Source organism: Diceros bicornis, chromosome 3 (genome assembly GCF_020826845.1).
Source record: "Diceros bicornis minor isolate mBicDic1 chromosome 3, mDicBic1.mat.cur, whole genome shotgun sequence".
Classification (NCBI taxonomy): domain Eukaryota; kingdom Metazoa; phylum Chordata; class Mammalia; order Perissodactyla; family Rhinocerotidae; genus Diceros; species Diceros bicornis.
This window is the reverse complement of record NC_080742.1, coordinates 99,817,543-99,835,676: the sequence shown is the minus strand read 5'-3', so window position 1 is coordinate 99,835,676 and position 18,134 is coordinate 99,817,543. Positions and strand designations below refer to the sequence as shown.

Genomic DNA, 18,134 nt, shown 5'->3' with positions numbered 1-18,134 from the left:
TTATCACATTTTCCATCCTCCTTCTTTGTGTCTTTATGTCCTAGGTGGATTCTAAGCTCTTTAGCATAGGATCAGGTCTCAAGCTTTATGCCCCTACAACCACCAGCTCCCCTCCGTTTGGTCCCCTCTCCTCTCGGTTCCATGCTATGACACCTCTCTTCTCGGCATCCCATGCCCCCATACTGGGCCTTGGTGCTCACAGCACAGTCAGAGAGCCTTCCTTGGTGGAGTCACCTCCTCCTATGGACTCTCCGCCCTGAGCACACCTGTCTTCACTCCTTGTCCTTCTGGAGAGCCCCTTCATGGATTGGTACAAGAGAAGGATCTGATAAGCTAGCTCAGATCATACAAAAATGACCAGGAATTACCCACTCGATAACTCTTTCAGAGACTGGCAGAGGTAGCCGGTTGCCTCCCAGATTCCTTCTCCTTTTTCCTCACTGGGGTGGTGATTGCCAGCACTCATCAATGTTTCTCTCTCCTTCCTGGGTACACGGCTCCTCTTGCATCTGGGTGGGCCCATGCGCGGGAGTTCTGGCCGATGGAAATGATGCATGCCACTACTAGGCCTCAACACAAAAAATCCCACATCTTCCCGTTTTCTCTCTTCCTGTCATGTGGCTGGAAGCAGAGCCTTGAAGATGATGGGGCCACACTCCAGAAGGCACCTGCAACCCCAGGTTCCTCCCAGGAGAGCAACAACGAGCATATGACCTGGACTTTGTGAGTGAGATAGAAACCCTTGTTCTGTTAAGTGTTGTGAGCTGAATTGTGTCCCCTTGAAAAATGCTGAAGTCCTAACTCCCAGTACCTGTGAGCGTGACCTTGTTTGGAAAGAAGGTCTTTGCAGAGGAAATCAAGTTAAACTGAGGTCATCAGGGTGAGCCCTAATCCAATATGGCGGGTGTCCTTATAAAAAGGGGAAATTTGGACACAGACATGAAGACAGGGAGAATGCCATGTGAAGATGAAGAGATGAGGTGAGGTGTCTACAAGCCAAGGAAGGCCAAAGATGGCCAGCAGTCTCCAGAAGCTGGGAGAGAGGCCTGAAACAGATTCTCCCTCACAGCCTCAGAAGGAACGAACCCTGCCCTCCCCAGAAGCCCTGGGAACACCTTGGTCTTGGACTTCCAGCCTCCAGAACTGTGAGACCATGAATTTCTGCTGTTTAAGCTCTTTTGTGATGGTAGCCCTAGGAAGCTCATAAACGAGGCTGCTGAGATTTTGGTGGTGAAGTTACAGTGGCAAGGAGTCCAGATAAAAGACATTTCCCAGCATTCTCTGCAGCTGGGCTGGGACACACGGCTAAGTTGTGACCAATAAGACAAAACAGACATGTTGGCCCTTGTAGGAAGACAGCCTGAAGGAACTCTCAGTTATCGCAATCCGCCTTTATACTTCAGCCTTTCTCCTGTCTTCCAGCCCAGAATGCAGACATGACAGCCATGTTCCATCATGGAGCAACCCCGAGGGTAAAAGCCACAAGCTAGAGATGGCTGGCCAGGAAGATGGGAGGGATCTGACAGCTGTGAAGACACTGCAGCAGCCTCTGAACTTCAGAGAAATGTTTTCCATCGAGTTCAGGCAACTGCTATTTTGAGTATTCTGTTACACGCAGACAAATGCAATCCTAACTGATACAAGAGAGTTTCATATTTTAAAAGAAGCCTTCGTGCAGATATGATGTCCCAACCCACGGGAATGAATAAGCAAGGACGGCATTTCAGGCGCCGTGCTGAGCGAGGCAGAGTGGGCGTTCAGGGAGGTCTCCCTGGTCCCCCTCACACTGCCGTGTCTGCATATAAATCAGACCCTGAACAAGGTAATACCCCTATTCTCCTCTCGGGGGGCAGGTGCTACAACCAGCTCAGCCACTTTTAATCTAACTTAATTCTTTGTCTAACTTAATTTGGTGGCTTAAGTCATTATTCTGAAAAATTTTGAACTATACTAAGAGTTATAAATGCAGAAACAGGCAGAGTCAGAATGAAATATCCCAGAGTTTGAATTAAGCTACAGGAAAACCAGAGCTCAAATACAACAATATACACAGGCTGGTAAAATAAATGTGATAGAAAAGAATTCGACACATCACCACAGGACACGGATGATCCAGTTTCCGACTAGTCAGCGCTTTGCTGAGATACAGTGCAACGGTGTCACCCTCAGGTTGGTTGTTTAATTTCACATGGAGAGGAACAGACACCAACACGCAATGCCAGCTTCACCCCCTGTGCATGATGCTTTTATTTCTTTTTGCACTGGGTCCTGTCTCTTTGCCTCTGGGAATCAGTCATAAGAGTGAGAGTCCATCTGCACAGGGCAAATGCTTCCTAAAGAGACCTCTGTATTTAGGGCGCTCCGCAGAGAATACGGGTGACCACCTACACTCTCTGGTCTGTTGGTATTGATTGAGTTGATTGGTTAATGCAGCTAACCAACCAAACAGTGAAAAGAAGTGGTCGTTTGGCTTCCCCGTAGAACTAGTAAAATATCTCAGAAGGCTGAGAGCATTAGTACACTGCACTTGCTGGAGGGCATTTGGTAAGTCCTTACCTTAACTCTCTTTTAAAGCATTGTACCCCCCCACCCATATGTTATCTTATTTTATAAATAGAATAAATAAAATATGTTATTAATGTCATTAAGAATATCTAAGATACAAATCTGCTTCATTTTCATTCGCACATGAGCCTTAGGAAATCTGTGGTGACTCTGGGCTCATGGAACATTTTCATGGTCTTGGTTTTCAGCATCCCTAAAGGCCTGAATGTGGTTGAAAGGCAAAATGCATTCTCACACAGTAGGCACTGTACTGACCCTTGACTCGGAGAGATTAGTAACAGCATCCCCCAAAGAGCAAGTGAAAGGATTTAAGTGAACGGCTTCCTTAAGAGGAGCCACACCTACTTGTTTTTTTGTTTTTAAGCATAGAGATAGTTTTGTGTTTTTATCAGACCATAGCTTAAAAAAACCCCTTCTTATTTTGAAATCATTGTAGATTCACAGGAAGTTTAAAAAATAGTGCAGAGTTCTGTGCACCCTCCCCCAGCGTCCCCCCAGAGTGACATCTTCTATTATCACAGTGCAGTGTCTATACCAGGACAGTGACATTCGGGCAATGCTGGTGACCACACATCTTATTCAGTTTTCATCAGACCATAGATTTTTTTTTTTTTTTGGTGAGATCAGCCCTGTGCTAACATCTGCCAATCCTCCTCTTTTTTTTGCTGGGGAATACTGCCCCTGGGCTAACATCCGTGCCCATCTTCCTCCACTTTATATGGGACGCCGCCATGGCATGGCTTGCCAAGCAGTGAGTCGGTACGCGCCTGGGATCCGAACCAGCGAACCCCGGGCCGCCGCAGCAGAGCGCATGCACTTAACCGCTTGCGCCACTGGGCTGGCCCCAGACCATAGATTTTTTAAGAAGGGAAAAACTTCATAAAATATCAGGAAATTATCTGTGTACTCTTAAGTTTGAACAAATATTCAAAATGAATAATACATATTATCTTAAGAAAAAAAAGATGCCTCAGTTGAGGCTCTGTGAAATATTTCCATTTTTTAAAGTGAAAATTGTAGCTAAAGAGATTAAAGGATGCACACCTTTTAAAAGAGGACTGTTCAGCTGGGCTGTGTGTGCAGACTTCACAGATGCCATGCCTTGGGGTGGAAGTTCCAGCCGCTGTGGGCAGGCCTCCTTGAGGGCTCTCCACGCCCTCTGCCCATTGGAGTGGGCGGCATGTGGGCAGGTGGGGGTGAGGGGCACGGTGCAGCCCAGGCAATCGCTCCTCAATCCTTCGAGGACCCTTCCCCTATGGGACATAGGGCCAGACCCCCAAACCTCACAGGGTCCTAGAATGCCCACCAGCTGTGCTGAAGATGAAGCCTGGGGCCAGGTACATCTCCTCACCCGGAAAACCAACCCTCCTCTGGGAGGACGATAGGGAGGACCTCGTGGCTCTCTCTCGGAGTTTGCTCCTCTCCATAGCTATGCAAGTATTTTGAGTGGCTTTTGTATCCATTCTGACATCCAATTTTTTTTGCATTTAAATTATTTATTTATTTCTGATTTTATTACTTATCTTTTAATTTCGAATTTCTAATAATTATTTGATAGTATCGTAGAATACTATCATTTGGGATTTTTTCTAAATACTGTCTCTTTTAAACCTACTTTATCTACTTTTGAACACTTGAACCACTTTTTAACCAGTGTCTATGCCATTGGAGATCTCCCCTCCGACACTTTCCCCTTTACCAGCTCTCCTGGGTGACGGAAACCCTCCCAGTGAGACAGGCATTGCGGTCACTTATACCTTGAGATTCAAAGGAGATGCCAAGTCACTCCTGTCACTAGGCCACGAGGAAATCATAGAGACTGCCATAAGGTCTGACTTTCTGGAAGAAGGAGGGTCCAGAGCAAGGTCCTGCAGGGAGGGTGGCACCAGGGTGGTGCCACAGTGGGAAGAAAGGCACAGGATTCCTTGGGGACAGGGCAGAGCACGGGCGAGAGAGGAGGAACCAAGGGCAGGTTCTCTACTTTTCAGCTCTGCTGAGGGTCGGCCTGGGCCTGTGTATATCGTTTCTGATCCTCCACATAGATATGTGTGTACACATGTCAACCTGCGGGGTCCCTTCAAGCAAAAAAGAGCTACGAGTCCCTCAAGAGTCTCTGGAAAGTTTTATCTGTGCAGTGGCATGGACGCGAAGCCTTTCCGTGCCACGAAGGTGCCCCCAGACCCACAAAGACAGATGAGCTTCACAGCGCCCTTCCAGTCTTGGCGCCCAGGGGGAGGTTCTAAGAGGAGGGGAGAGGGGCAGGGCCCTAGGCTGTGCACGTTCACCCGGCCGTGGACTCTGCTCAGTGTCGCAGACAAGGCCCTGGGTGCCCACAATGCCCTCCAGGACTCGGCGTCTGTGTGGGTTGTGGTACCCTCTGGCTGGCTGACTCTGACCTTCCCTTCCACCACACGTAATCAATATTGGCGATCTGCAGGGTTCCTTCTGAACAGCTGGGACATGACCCATCTCTGTCTCCAATAGAAAATGCAGCTGGATTATTTCATAAAGCTTTTCTCTCAAGTCTCAGGAAGATTTAAGAAAAGACCAAGAAGCACTTACTTGTCTTATCCGTTGTGTTGTGCACGGTCACCGTGGGGACTCCAGGACCTGCATTGGGCAGAGAAGCCAGAAAAGAAACACACAGAAGGCTGTTAGTTTACTCGAGAACAGAAGAGAATCCAAGCGTTCGTTGCAATCTGCACCTTGTGGACTCTGGAGAACCTGCTCCAGGGAAGAGTCATCAGCAACGGGGTGGGGGCCAGGCCTGGGGGCCTTGAAAGGCACGTCTGTCTAACCTTGTCCCCACGTGACTTATGATGAACCCGGTTAAAAGTAGATACTTGTAGATTACGGCAATGACATAAAGCATCATTTCACAAAGCATTACATTTGGTCTATATCCTCATAACCTCATTTTCACTATCCAGACACAGACCCCACGTTGTCCTCGTCGAGTTCTGGTAAATCACTCACGTCTCGGTCCTAAGTCACCTTTCCGAAGCCGTCTTGGCTGGCTCCTCCCTGCACTGGGCTCCTGCAACCCTTTGTAAAAACTTACTAACGTAACAGGATTGTTTTGCAAACGTTCAACTGTTTTCCGTTTTCCCTGGAATCCCGTTAGCTTGCAGCTGTCCAGCTCCAAGGCTGTCCGGAAGCTTCGAGCCCTGGGAGCGAGAAGGAAGCTACAACTCAGGGCAAAGCAGGCCCTGGGCAGCTGTAGGTCAAGTCCGCAGGTCGACGTTTTTTTCCTCTTTAGCAAAAGGAGAGCTCAGAAAGAAAAAAGGCCGCTCTAGATTATTTTTTTGTATCATTGTGAAAGTAATGAAGAGGCAGGCGTGGTGATCTCTCTAACCTCCTCTCTGACCCTCCCCTGCTCTCTCGCTCTTCCAGAGAGCTGGCCTTCCCGCAGGTTCTGAAGGACCCCAAGCTTGTTCCCACCGGGCCTATTGTTCTCTCTGCCTGAAATCTCTGTCCCCAGACACAGGCACGGCTTGTCTCTCTCTTCATTTAAGTCTCTGCACAAATGCCTTTTCCAACCACCCAATTGAAAAGAACACCCCTCCTCGCCCACGCATCAGCCTCTACCCTCACCTGCTCTCCTCTTCTTTACAGCCCAGGGCCCAAGAGGATGCAGCGGAAAAACAAAGGGATCCACAGGACCCCTGAGAGGCACGATGGGGCTGGTTCAGCCAGGCAGCAACCCGGGCCCCACGTAAGCTAAGAGACAGACCGTGGGTCACGCCAGCCACGGACCTCAGAACCTGTCCACTGCCCAGGGCTGGACCCAGACACTACGCAGTGCACATCCAAAGTCCAGGATGCCCAGGGGGCCTTACATCCCCACCGTATGCCCCCTCCCCACTCACCCACAGATGGGATTGCCTGAATAAAATGCAGATATCCAGTTACATTTGAATTTCAGATAAACAATATATTTCCTTTTAGTATAAATATGTCCCATGCAGTATTTGGGACTTACTGCTAAAAAATTATTTGTTGTCTTCCTGAAATCCAGTGTAACCGGGCGTCCTGTATTTTTATTTGCTAACTCTGGCACCCTCTCCCCAGGGAAGGGGAGAGGGCAGCAGTGATCCGAGAGTCTATGCATTTAAACTTAAAGAGACAGCACTTACTGAAAGGGGCTTAAACATTGGCTGTGGGTTTAAATTATTGAATCAAACTAAGTTTCCTGGCTCGAAGATCCGTTTCCCCCATGGGAGCTCATGTGGAAGAACAGTTATTGAGAAATAAAGAGCCTACATCTATTCTCTCTGCACATTTCAGGGTGAGTAAATTTGCAACCAGAGCATATTCTACATTCTTATGAATAATGTGCACAATTATTATTTATTTAGTGCCTGCTATGTAAAGGCGCTCTACTGGATGTTGAGTATGAGTCACGTCTAATCCCCACAGCAGCTCTGCAAAGCAGCTGTTTCTCACCATCTTTCACAGATGAGAGCACACAGGTTTCGAGAGCTGGAAGTCTTTTGTCTCATCCATACAGTAAGAAAGTCGTCGAGCCTGGATTAGTCCCTTCTCATTTTTAAATTCATGAACTTGATACATGTTTCTAAAAACATCCAAACACTAAAGAAAGGAATAAAGTGACAAGTAAAAGATCCTTCTCAACCCCACTTCCCAGGAGCAACCTAAAGGTTTCTAAAATGTCCTAAAATGTTTCTCTGCATACATGTGGTTATATTTACATACAAGCAAATATTTTAAACATACAGATTAAAAATTAGAAATATTTGCATGTAAATCTGCAGCTTTATCAAATCTTAACATTACATCATATTGCCTTAGTTTTTTTAAATAAAACATGACACACAGATTTGAGGTCACCTGTGTACCCTTTCCTACTCTCAGTCTGTTCCCTTCCCAGAGGTAACTATTATCTTGAAGTTATTATTTATCATTTCCCTGAATATTTAAAAGATATTTTCGCCACATGGTATATATTCATAATAACATGGATGCCACATATGGTATAATATAGCACATCTCAATAACATATTTTTTATAATCCTAACATCTAGGCTGACAATAGGAGGATGAGGCCAGATGCACAAGCAGGCACAGCCACTTGGGAGAACAATTTAGCAATAGCTACAAAACTTGTGCCATACAACCAGACAGTTCTTTCCTGCGATACATCTCAGAGAGACCCCTGCACATGTACACATGTACGTAGTAGTAGGTTGTTCTTAACATCAACTGCATCTCAGTAATAAATAGCCATTAGCAGGAGACGGGATGACTTAAATGCAGAATAGCCACACAGGGGAAGATCATAGAGCATACGGAATGAATGAACAGATATATATCTACCGACATAGACAAATATGAAAAATACAATGTTGCGTGAAAAGATCAAGTGGCAGAATGGTTGCATGAAAAGTTGCATGAAAAGATCAAGTGGCAGAATGGTAACTACTGTAACATACAATTATATAAATAATTTTAAAAAGCTGTAAAACTTCACTTTAACAGCTGTATAGTATTCCATTATATGGATATACCATAATTTATTTGATCCATTCCCTACTGATGGATATTTAGGCTGTTTCCTTTTGTTTTTTTATTACGATAAACAGTGTTGCAGAAATCCCTCTTACACATATCTTTGCATGCCGGTAAGACTGTGTCTGTTGGTTAAGCTAGTTACTAGCACTGCAATTGCTGTGTTAAAAAGGTTTAATAGTGGCTTTCACTAAACAAGCTTGTGGTTTCAAACACAAAACCCCCAAATCTCAGTGCTTTAAAACAACAAAAGTTTATTTCTTGCTAATGTTTCATCCTGGTCATCAGGTCAGCTGCAGCCCCGCTGGCTCCACTCCATGAAACGTCTTCATTCTAGGATGTGGGCTGAAAGGGCAGCCCTCATCTGGAACACACTGCGCTTGTGGCAAAATGAAACGAACACGGAGCTTGCAGAAATACACGATGGCTCCTGAAGCGTCCTGGCCCTGCTGGAGGTCACGTCTGCTCGCCGGCCTTTGGCGAACCGAGCTGGGAAGAACCTCTCCTGAGGAGGTGCTGCAAGTCACATGGCAATGGGAGGGAGTCCCCTGGGGTGGGGGAGACCCTGGGAACAACAACAGTCTACCATATAAGGCCGAAACATGTGAATTCCAATAAATATTCTCATTGCCCTCCAACTGAGGGTGCATGGAGGTCTATGTTATAACTTTAAAAACTTTTTTTTTTTTTTTTTTTTTTACCACTCTAATGGGCAAATATTGTAGCTTGGTATTACTTTGATTTACAACTTTTCAAATTTTGAGTGAAGTTGGGCATCTTTCATGTTTATTTGACATTTGCATTTCGTGCGTGTGTGCGTGCGTGTGTGACCACAAACGGCCCTCTCCCATGCTCTGCCCACTTTAATTGCACTGTTGCTTGTTCTTATGTTATTTAGGAATTTAGCTCTTTCTCATACTCCTGCAGATTTTTCTCCCGTGTTCTTTCTAATTTGTCACTCAAAAGAGTGCACTAAGTACTAACGGTAGCAATTGTCACGCTGAATTGCAATTTTTAAAAATGTATCTGCTCTTATCAGGTTTCCACCGCACTCCAGGAAGACAGAAGACACACACACACACACACACACTCACACACCAACACACACACTGGAATTATTGTGCCGAATCTGTGTCACCCCGGTGCCTATTCAGAATCTGGGAGATGGCGTTGTATACATAATGTTTGCTGAGTGGATTAACGGCTAATGAGTGAAGACCTCCTGAGCATATATTGGCCATGACATATCAAGGCAGCAAATTTAAATTCGGCTAAGGAAGGATCTCTTAAGACCATCCTCCACGCCCCTGAGTTTTATAATTCAGGTTATTGCCTCCCTGTAGATACTTAGGGCTGCCTCCGCCCATTCCTCTAACTCCCCGGGGCAGCTGTCTCCACTTACAGGAGCTGAACTGTGTTCTTTTTTTTTGAGAGCCACATCACAACCTTGCCACCTTCACCACTACTTTAACATAGAATATTCTTCAGGATAGCCAAATAGAAACGACACGAATAAAAACTACATTTGAAGAGGACACTACACAAAAGTTAAAAAGCAGCTCCCATGTATAATGTAAATCTACTGATTATAACCTAATCCCATGCAACCATCCAGACCCCGTTCAAAGGTCAGACCCTCTTTGGGGAGGTGGGCGGGCGCTCTGGCTCCGAGGCCATCTGTGGTCCAGGAGCCGGCCTCTCCCCCTCAATTGCCATCACGCAGCTTCTCTGGTCTAGATCCAGCACTCTGTCTACGTGCATTTTAAGATCACCCACTGGTTTCGAGATTTCTATGATGGTTAGGCTCCTGAAAATTGGCAGATGATTTAGGAAAACACCTAAATCAAGACAAATTTTCTCATAAGAAATAAAGAAAAAGCAGGAGATTCCTAATTTGGAATGAGATATTTGGACTTTTTGATACTCTGACCAGACCTGGGTCAGTGTTTACCTAAGATTTCTCTAAGAAAAGAAGGGACGTGCAAACACATTCACAGCACGCGCAAGATTTGGAGGGGCCTGCAACATTGAAAGGGGAGCTTTCTCAACTCATTTAAATAATTAAGAATATTTTTACCAATAAGTCTTAAAATGGGCTTCACCACTGAGATTTTAAATTGATTTTCTTTACTTTTCTTCCTCTTATTCCAAACATCTTATGCACGTCCAGCCAACAACTGATTAAATGAGTTGTTTTGTACAGTAGAAAGCTTTTGCTATTTTGTGGCTGCTGCCTATAGGACACTCGCTTCTATCTTCTGTGCATAGACTATTGTGGGTAACACCTGGAAAGTCTTGCTTTTTGCTCGATAGGCGGCCAGAACCTTAGAGGACTCTTGCTATTCTTCTGCTGACTCCTATTCATAGTTTCTTTTTACTTTGCGTGCAATTCAACAAACATATATTGGGATTCTACCACATGCAAGGCACAGTGCCAGGTCCAGGGGACACAGAAAGAAGCAGACAAAGTGTTTGCTGTCAGGGAGCTCAGAGTCTATTAGGGATGACAGACATGCACAAAAATATGCTTTGATGCCATGTGCTAAGTACAATCACCAGAAGAAGGGGCGTAGTTCAGAGGTCGGCACGTCGGCTGCTGTAAGTAAGGACGTGGTCAGGAGCCACGTTCTAGTGCCAGCTCTGCCATCAGCTACTTTGTGCTTCCAGCTAAGCAACTCTTCTTCTCTGGGTCTCAGCTCTAGAATATAGGGTTGCTAAGATCTATTCTTAGTAAGAGTAACAGAGGCTGCAGCATAAACAATGGCAGCCACCGCTTTTGGGTTCCTAGAATATGCTAGACCCCAAGCTTGCTGCAGAGGCCTCACCTCACCACACCAGCACCCTGGGAAACAGGCACACCCTCTTCTAGAGACCAGAATTCTCTGACCAGAACCTCCCGCTGGAATGTAAATATGTACAAGTGGGAGATGAGATGTTTCTACAGCTGTTACTGAGAAGGAGGGTCTATTCTCAGCCTGAAGTGGAAGGCAAGGAGGAACAGGAAGAAAGTTAGGATGAAAAAGCAGGTCGCTTCTCTGTTCCTTCTCAGCTAACCCTTCCAGTATCTGTATGTTTTTGTCTAGTCTTAGGATATAGTCTCGAATGAAAGCATATAATTATATTTCACTGTCAATTAGGCCAAATATTAAACATCTGTTTCCATATGTGTTTACTGACATACTCATGCATACGTTCCTATATTCATGTGAGCATGCACATATGAACACACGTGTAGACACAAAAATATTTATTATGATTCTCTTTGTTCTGTCATAATATTTCTTAAGTCCTTGGTGGGGAAGCCTGTCTCATAGCCTGTGCGTCCTTGGAGCACGCAGTAAGAGCTGGCGATCAGACCTGAATGCAGAGCTGTGTGCTCACCGACAGCAGAACACGAATCACATTTGCTTGGCCTTTGCTTACGAAGAGATGACCGCAATCAAAACAACACTCGGCCTTTTAAAACTTTGGTTAGTGACAGAGACTACTTTGGCTCAAGTCAAATATCTGACTTGCAAATTTATATTGTTCCTGAGGGGGATAATCAACAAATTGAAGCAAGTGAATTCACAACCAGCACATAGGTAGTTTTGGTCAATTGTCCCCCTGCAGCCAGAGGGGGAAAATTCTAATTACAAAAAGAAAAGCTTTGAATTACACAACAGACTTGCAAATAGAAAATATTTATTTTTGCGTCTCTGGTTTCTAATCCCATTCATTTCAGAACACTAATTTACACCTGCTTGACTGGATAGAGAAAAGTGACAATTACAGATGAAAATGAAGTAATTAAAATGGACACAAAACTGGAAAAGAAAAAAGTCATCAGAATAAATAAAAAAAACTCATCGAGACAGTGCTTGTCCTCATTCCTCTCATCTGTGTCCTCGGAGGATGTTTACGTGACACATAATTTCCAACCAGAAGCTAAACTCGCGGTATGTAACCAATGGAGACGCGGGTGGTCTCGCCGCCACCCCCTGCACGTCTCTTAAGCACTGATGAATGGTGTCAAAGCACAGCTGCCAGCAGGGTGAGCAAGAGGAAGGCTCTGGCCAACGCAGACAATCAGCCACGGCTCTGCTGAGCGCGGACTCCATCCAGATCTCTTTATTTGCCAGTTCATGCATTATGCATGCCTCATGCACAAAGTTTATACATTGAGGTGATATTATCACACTAATAAACAGGCAGCTAGCCAAGCTACAAGAACTACTGCAGATAATTAAAATATTTGTTCCAAAGACAGTATTTCCTAGTCAACACTGCAGACAGATTTCCTTGCTGTTTAATTTCAAGACCTTGTTATTGCTGATGTCAAATCTTGGATTTTAGGGTTCCCCCTGCCATGCCCCACAGCACTAAGTTTGGCTTCAGTCCAATTTCATGTGTCCAGGGAACTTGCAAGTGATCATATTTCCCATGCAGTAGCCTAAGCAGCATCACTCAGTGGGGTTCATAGAAATTGGTGGGTTGTTTTCATGCTTACAAATGATAGTGAAGAATGTCACGTTAACTTTTTAAAGTCAAGTGTAACCTCAATTACGAGTGACACTTAGGGTTCATGACAGGCATTTTTAATAAGAGAAACCATCCCAATCACAAGAAAATTAATGTATGTTCTTGAAGTTCAGCCAGTGTCTTTGGGAGGCTGATTCATAAAAGCTTTAGGTTTTAGGAACCACCCGCGTTTAAGCCATAGCATCACTTTCATGCGTCATCTGCATTGACCTGGTGGAAGTTTTTTAGATGTTCAGCATAATTCACAGAATTCAAAGTATGAAAGAAGGAGCTTAGTTTTATTGGTTTTGTGAGATTAGGCAAACTACAGGAAAAATAACGCAACATATACCAGCTGTTTCATTTGTCCCAGTGCACGGCCGAGCTAGGATCTGGACAGGGTCTCTCACTCCTCTCCCAGGCTCTTCTCAGCACCCCTCCCGAAGCTCCTGGGATCCCCTCTCTCTCAGCCTTGTGATAACACTTCTCATCATCTGCCTACATTACGACGCCAGAAGCTCTTTGGTGATTTTCAACCAAAGCAACTAAGTTCTAATTTGAAATTCAATGCTATACTTACGTCTTATTTCTTCAACTATACTTGGAGGCTTACGAGGTCCAGGCGGTCCCTGCGTACTTCTGCCTTCGTGTTGACCTTCAGTCTGTACTACCGCAGAGGTGCCTGCCCGTCTTCTTCCTCCCCCTTACAGTTAGTCCACTGAATGAAAGCAGGCTCCTGACTGGGCCACCTGCCAGATGTGTGTCCTGAGGGCAGAGACCTCAGTTCTCAGTGTCTGTGAGGTGGGCATGATGCCACCTGCCTGTCAGGTAGTGTAGTGACTGGGAGCTGACCCCCCAAAGTCCTAACACTTGGAGGGCGCTATTTGAGGTACAAAGTTCTCTATTTTTCTTTTTGGACTGAAGGATACAGAACAGGCAGATGACATCTTTTAAACGGAAGTAGTTCCACACTCTGCTCTCTCAGTCCCCACGTTCGATTCCTCACCAGGTCCTCTCAATTGTGCCTGCTAAAGCATCTCCAGCCACCTCTCGTCTCCCTGGTAACTTCTCAGTGCTGCTTTCCTCACCTCTCTGCCCAAGAACTCCCACACAACTCTGACCATGGCACTCTTCTCATTCAGCCCTTTCAGTTGTTCTCTCTTGCCCGTAGGATCAAGTTGAAACCCTTGGCAGGAAATATAAGACCTTCACAGCCTAATCTTCCACCACTTTCCAGCACACACCTTGGGCTCCAGACATTCTGAACTTATCCTTTCGCAGAGGAGCTGTGCCGTTTCATAACTCTGTAGCTGCTATTCCTTCTTCCTAAGATGCCCTACCCTCCCGCTAACCTCTGCACAGTCTTCCAGACTCAGTCCAAATGTCTCCTCTCTGATGTTGTCTCCGACTATTCCCTTCTTTGTCACATCACTGTAATAATAATAATAAAAATAAAAATAGCAACAACAACAACAGTAGTTTATGATTATACCATGCTTGTAATGTGCCAGGCAGTGTTCTAAGAGTTTTGCACATATTAACTCATTTAGTCCTTAAAATAGCCCTACGAAGTAGGTACTATATCCCCATTTCACAGATGAGTAAACGGAGGCACAGATTGTCTGTGGTGATGCAGGACTGACACCAGGCAGTTTGGCCACACACTCTGTCCTCTCACCTTGTGCTCTACGCCCCTCAGTTTGGTCGCTCATGGATGTACATTTCTTTACTGTAAAGCACAGTAAGCCTCAGTGTTCGCCTTAGTGGCACCACTGGCTGGCTGAGTGGAGTTGAGCAAGTTACTTTAATTGGCTGGTCCTCAGTTTCTTCACCCATGAAACGGCAGTAACACTACCACTCACTGAAGAGTCGTTCTGAGGATTAGATGATGACACACACAAGATGCCCCTCGTCAACTCTCGATAGGCGTGCCTATTATTGTTATTTGTTACTATTATTATCTAGTCAAGGAGCTACTGACACCCATTCACCCACACTCTTTTGCCTGGGGTTCCTTGGGCGAATGGCCACGTTGGTGGGATGGTTGGTGAAGGTTAGAGAAAGACCCCATCAAGAAGGAGAGACTGGAACTCCCATGAGACAGGAGACTTCTTTTGAGAAATCCTGTACAGGATGAAAACCTTGTTTTTAGTCACTGTGCCACCTGCACCACTGCAGCACTGACGCTCCCGTCCCCTTGTCCCCGCAGCACCTGGCTGAGGGGGCGTGCGCTGTTGTCTTCAGAACTGGATCCACATTATATGAGATGTTTCAGAGGCACAGCCCACCCAGCTGGGTCACATACAAAGAGGCACCTCTGTTCTCCGAATGTACGCAGGAAGCCTCTGACTATTCAGACCTGCTAGTCCCTTAAGGCTGGTGTGAGAGGTCCCTCCCCGGAGCTGTCCTTGTCTTCTCCACTTCCGTCTGCTCTCTCGGAGGCTCTGAGCTGCCGACTTGCATCTTTCAATTTGCTGTCCTTGTCCTATCCTGATAACTGGATTAATAAGTATCTGAGGCAGGACACTGTTGTGAGCATCTTGCATAAAAATAGCCTCAGAATATCTACTTAAATAAGCCAAACACAACTGCTGTGCTGTTACACGTAGGCTCTCGGTACAATTGATTTTTATTTCCTTCAAGTAGACTTTTCTTATGACTTAACCTTTTTGCCCTCCTCCACCCCATTTCTTTAATCTGCAAAATGAGGCGATAGAACTGGATCAGAGATTTTCAAAGGGAGCTCCCGGGAGCCTCTTGAGGGCTGATATTTCCATATTGGGCATCCCAGTAAGTTTCCTTTTGAAGAAAGGGCTCTGTGGTTTAAGACACGTTGGAAAACATTTGGATTAGAGGATCTTTCAACTTTCTTCTGCTGTAACGTTCTATGAATCTAAAAACATTCATAACACTTCTCTAGGTAGAAGTAAGTCCTTAGTTCTCTGAATTATTTATTAATTGTTTTATTGCTTTTCTTATACTTATGACTTTCTCCTTGAATTATTGTCTTCATGACCATGTATCATTTCAGCCAACTAAACCCCAAGACCCTGGAGGGCAAGGATCGCTCTAGCGTGGCCCACTTGGCCCAGGGTGCCTGTAAATGGAGGACGCTAACTAAACATTTTTTAAAATAAATGAACAAATTCTAAAAGCGTAAGATCTGGGGGATCTTGGGGGAGTGTGAATATACAGTCAGGTACTGTGTGACATTTCTGTCAGCTACAGGACGCACGTGTGGTGGTGCTCCCATACGATTAGTACCATAGAGCCCAGGTGTGTAGTGGGCTGTACCGCCTGGGTTTGTGTAAGGATACTCGATGATGTTCGCACAACGACGAGATCACCTAACAATGCATTTCTCAGACTATATCCCTGTTTTTAAGCGATGCATGACTACACCAGTCTTACTTTCTTTGCTTTGGGATGGAAGTGGTAGAAAAAGAAGGGAGGAAAAAAAATAAATCAACACAGATGCTGGGACTTGGGTAATCACTGTTCTGGAAAACTTCACCAACACTGGGGAGAGAAGGGAAAGAAATGACTAGTAATACTCTTACAAATATAGATTAAATTTTGTGTGTGTCAGTGTGTGCATTGCATGGATGCATGCGTGTGCACACACGTGTGGATGTAACGTGTGCGTGTATGTGCATGATGCGTGTGAGTGTGCACTCTCGTGTGTGTGCATGCATGTACGAGTGTACGCATGGGCACACGTGCATATGAATGTATGTGCATGTCGTCCACAGAGGTGCCCACACTGCCCAGGGCTCCTTTTTACTAAAACTCATCGTTTAAAAATTTTCTTTTGTTAAAATAAAATCTCTTCTCTCCAATTTCCTCAATTTTTGACATGTCAGTGAGCAATTAAGAATAATTTAAAGAAATTAATGATGTATAACAGCACGATGACATATTTTATAACACGTACATGAATGCTCTGTGGAGAAGAAGTAGAAACATAATTTGAACAGCCACACAAGTGACACTTCTAATTTTTTCCTGCTTTAAATGCTGTGTTGTGAAAGTGTGACAGAACAGATCTCTCTCAAACACCAGCCTCCTAATCGCACACTGTTTTTATCGAACGCTCAGTTCCCCATGTGGGCTGGGACGGGGTGAAGGAATCTGCACGCTTCAGAGGGAACTACTGCCAGAAGAGAGAGAAGAAAGCAAGTCAACCAAAGGCACGATTTCCTTCAGCTGGGGGCTCCTCTCTAAGGAGGGGGTCCATCTTAGAAGTGAATGCTCAAGACCAGAGACCCTTCCGACAGGCCAGTGTAGGTGGCAGAAATGAAGCTCAGAGTAATTAAATCAAGAGTGGGGCCCGGAGGTCAGACCCTAGGCTGGCTGTGGTGCATCAGGGGTGAAGGAAGCCTCAGGAGCCTCTGGAGAAGCGTGCCTGAAGGCCACAGCGTCTTTCAAGGTGCTCATCACACCCCTCACGGCTGGGACACAAACTACTTTAAATCCCAGGGCACTGGGAATCACTTCTACCTTCAGCTGTAGCTTTCCTAAACAAGACAGCATCAGTAGGCATATTGGATAAATGTCATGTTTACTATTTTTCTTCGATTTGAAGACACAATCGACTGCAAGATGAGTCACTGATTTAGTAAGATTTTACCGAGATTGTAAGATCCATTCTGATTTCAGAAAAGTTAAAAATGTGAGAAGTATGTCTTGGAAGCAAGATGAACTCCAGAATGGCCTCATCTTAATTAATTACACATGCAACGACCCTAACTCCAAAGAAACTCACATTCTGAAGCACTGGGGGTTAGGACTTCAACATATTTTCGGAGGGACACAATTCAACCTATAACGGGGACCTAGAAGTAGGTCTTAGTTTGCTGTCAGAAAAGCCACACATGGTACGCGCTGACCCTGTTTGCATGTCACTCCCACCCTCCCTTCTCCAAAGAAACTTTCCCACAAGTATCTTACTTAGGCTACATTTCCAGACCCTCCCCCCTACCCCAGGCCAATGAAGTACAGTGCAGAAGGGGGTCACTATCAGAACAAACTCACTCTGGGCGGGCGGCCCTGCAGCAGGGTATCCTGGACTCAGTCCCCTCAGGATCTTGCTCAGGTTGCAGACAATGGCTCCAAGTCACATAAAAATCACATAAAAGAACAAAAGGGCTCTCCAGGTCCCAGGCCCACAAATGATGATCATTTATGCAAAGAATAAATTACACTTTACTTCTTAGCCCTGAACATCATGATGCCAGAGGAACAGAATAGACAGGGGTTAGTTAAGAGTATAAACTTCCATGGGCTGGCCCTGTGGTGTAGTGGTTAAGTTCATGCTCTCCGCTTCGGTGGCCCTGGATTCACAGGTTCGGATCCCGGGTGTGGAACTACATCATTCGTCAGCCATGCTGTGGCAGCAACCCACATACAAAATAGAGGAGGAATGGCACAGATGTTAGCTCAGGGCTAATCTTCCTCAAGGGAAAAAAAAATGTAAACTTGGTCTCCTCATGTGTACACTGTGGACAGCTATGGCATTTGCAAGGACTAAATGAAGGAGA

The 18,134-nt window shown here is 45.4% G+C and overlaps 1 protein-coding gene across 1 annotated transcript in view; it reads right to left on the bottom strand.

Annotated features, from left to right (window-relative positions):
• DPP6 (dipeptidyl peptidase like 6) overlaps positions 1–18,134 on the bottom strand; it is a 517,278-nt gene that overhangs the window by 32,591 nt on the left and 466,553 nt on the right. The window contains exon 17 of the mRNA XM_058533884.1: positions 5,128–5,175. Within this exon, the coding sequence (XP_058389867.1) occupies positions 5,128–5,175 (48 nt within the window). The remainder of the gene's footprint in view (positions 1–5,127; positions 5,176–18,134) is intronic.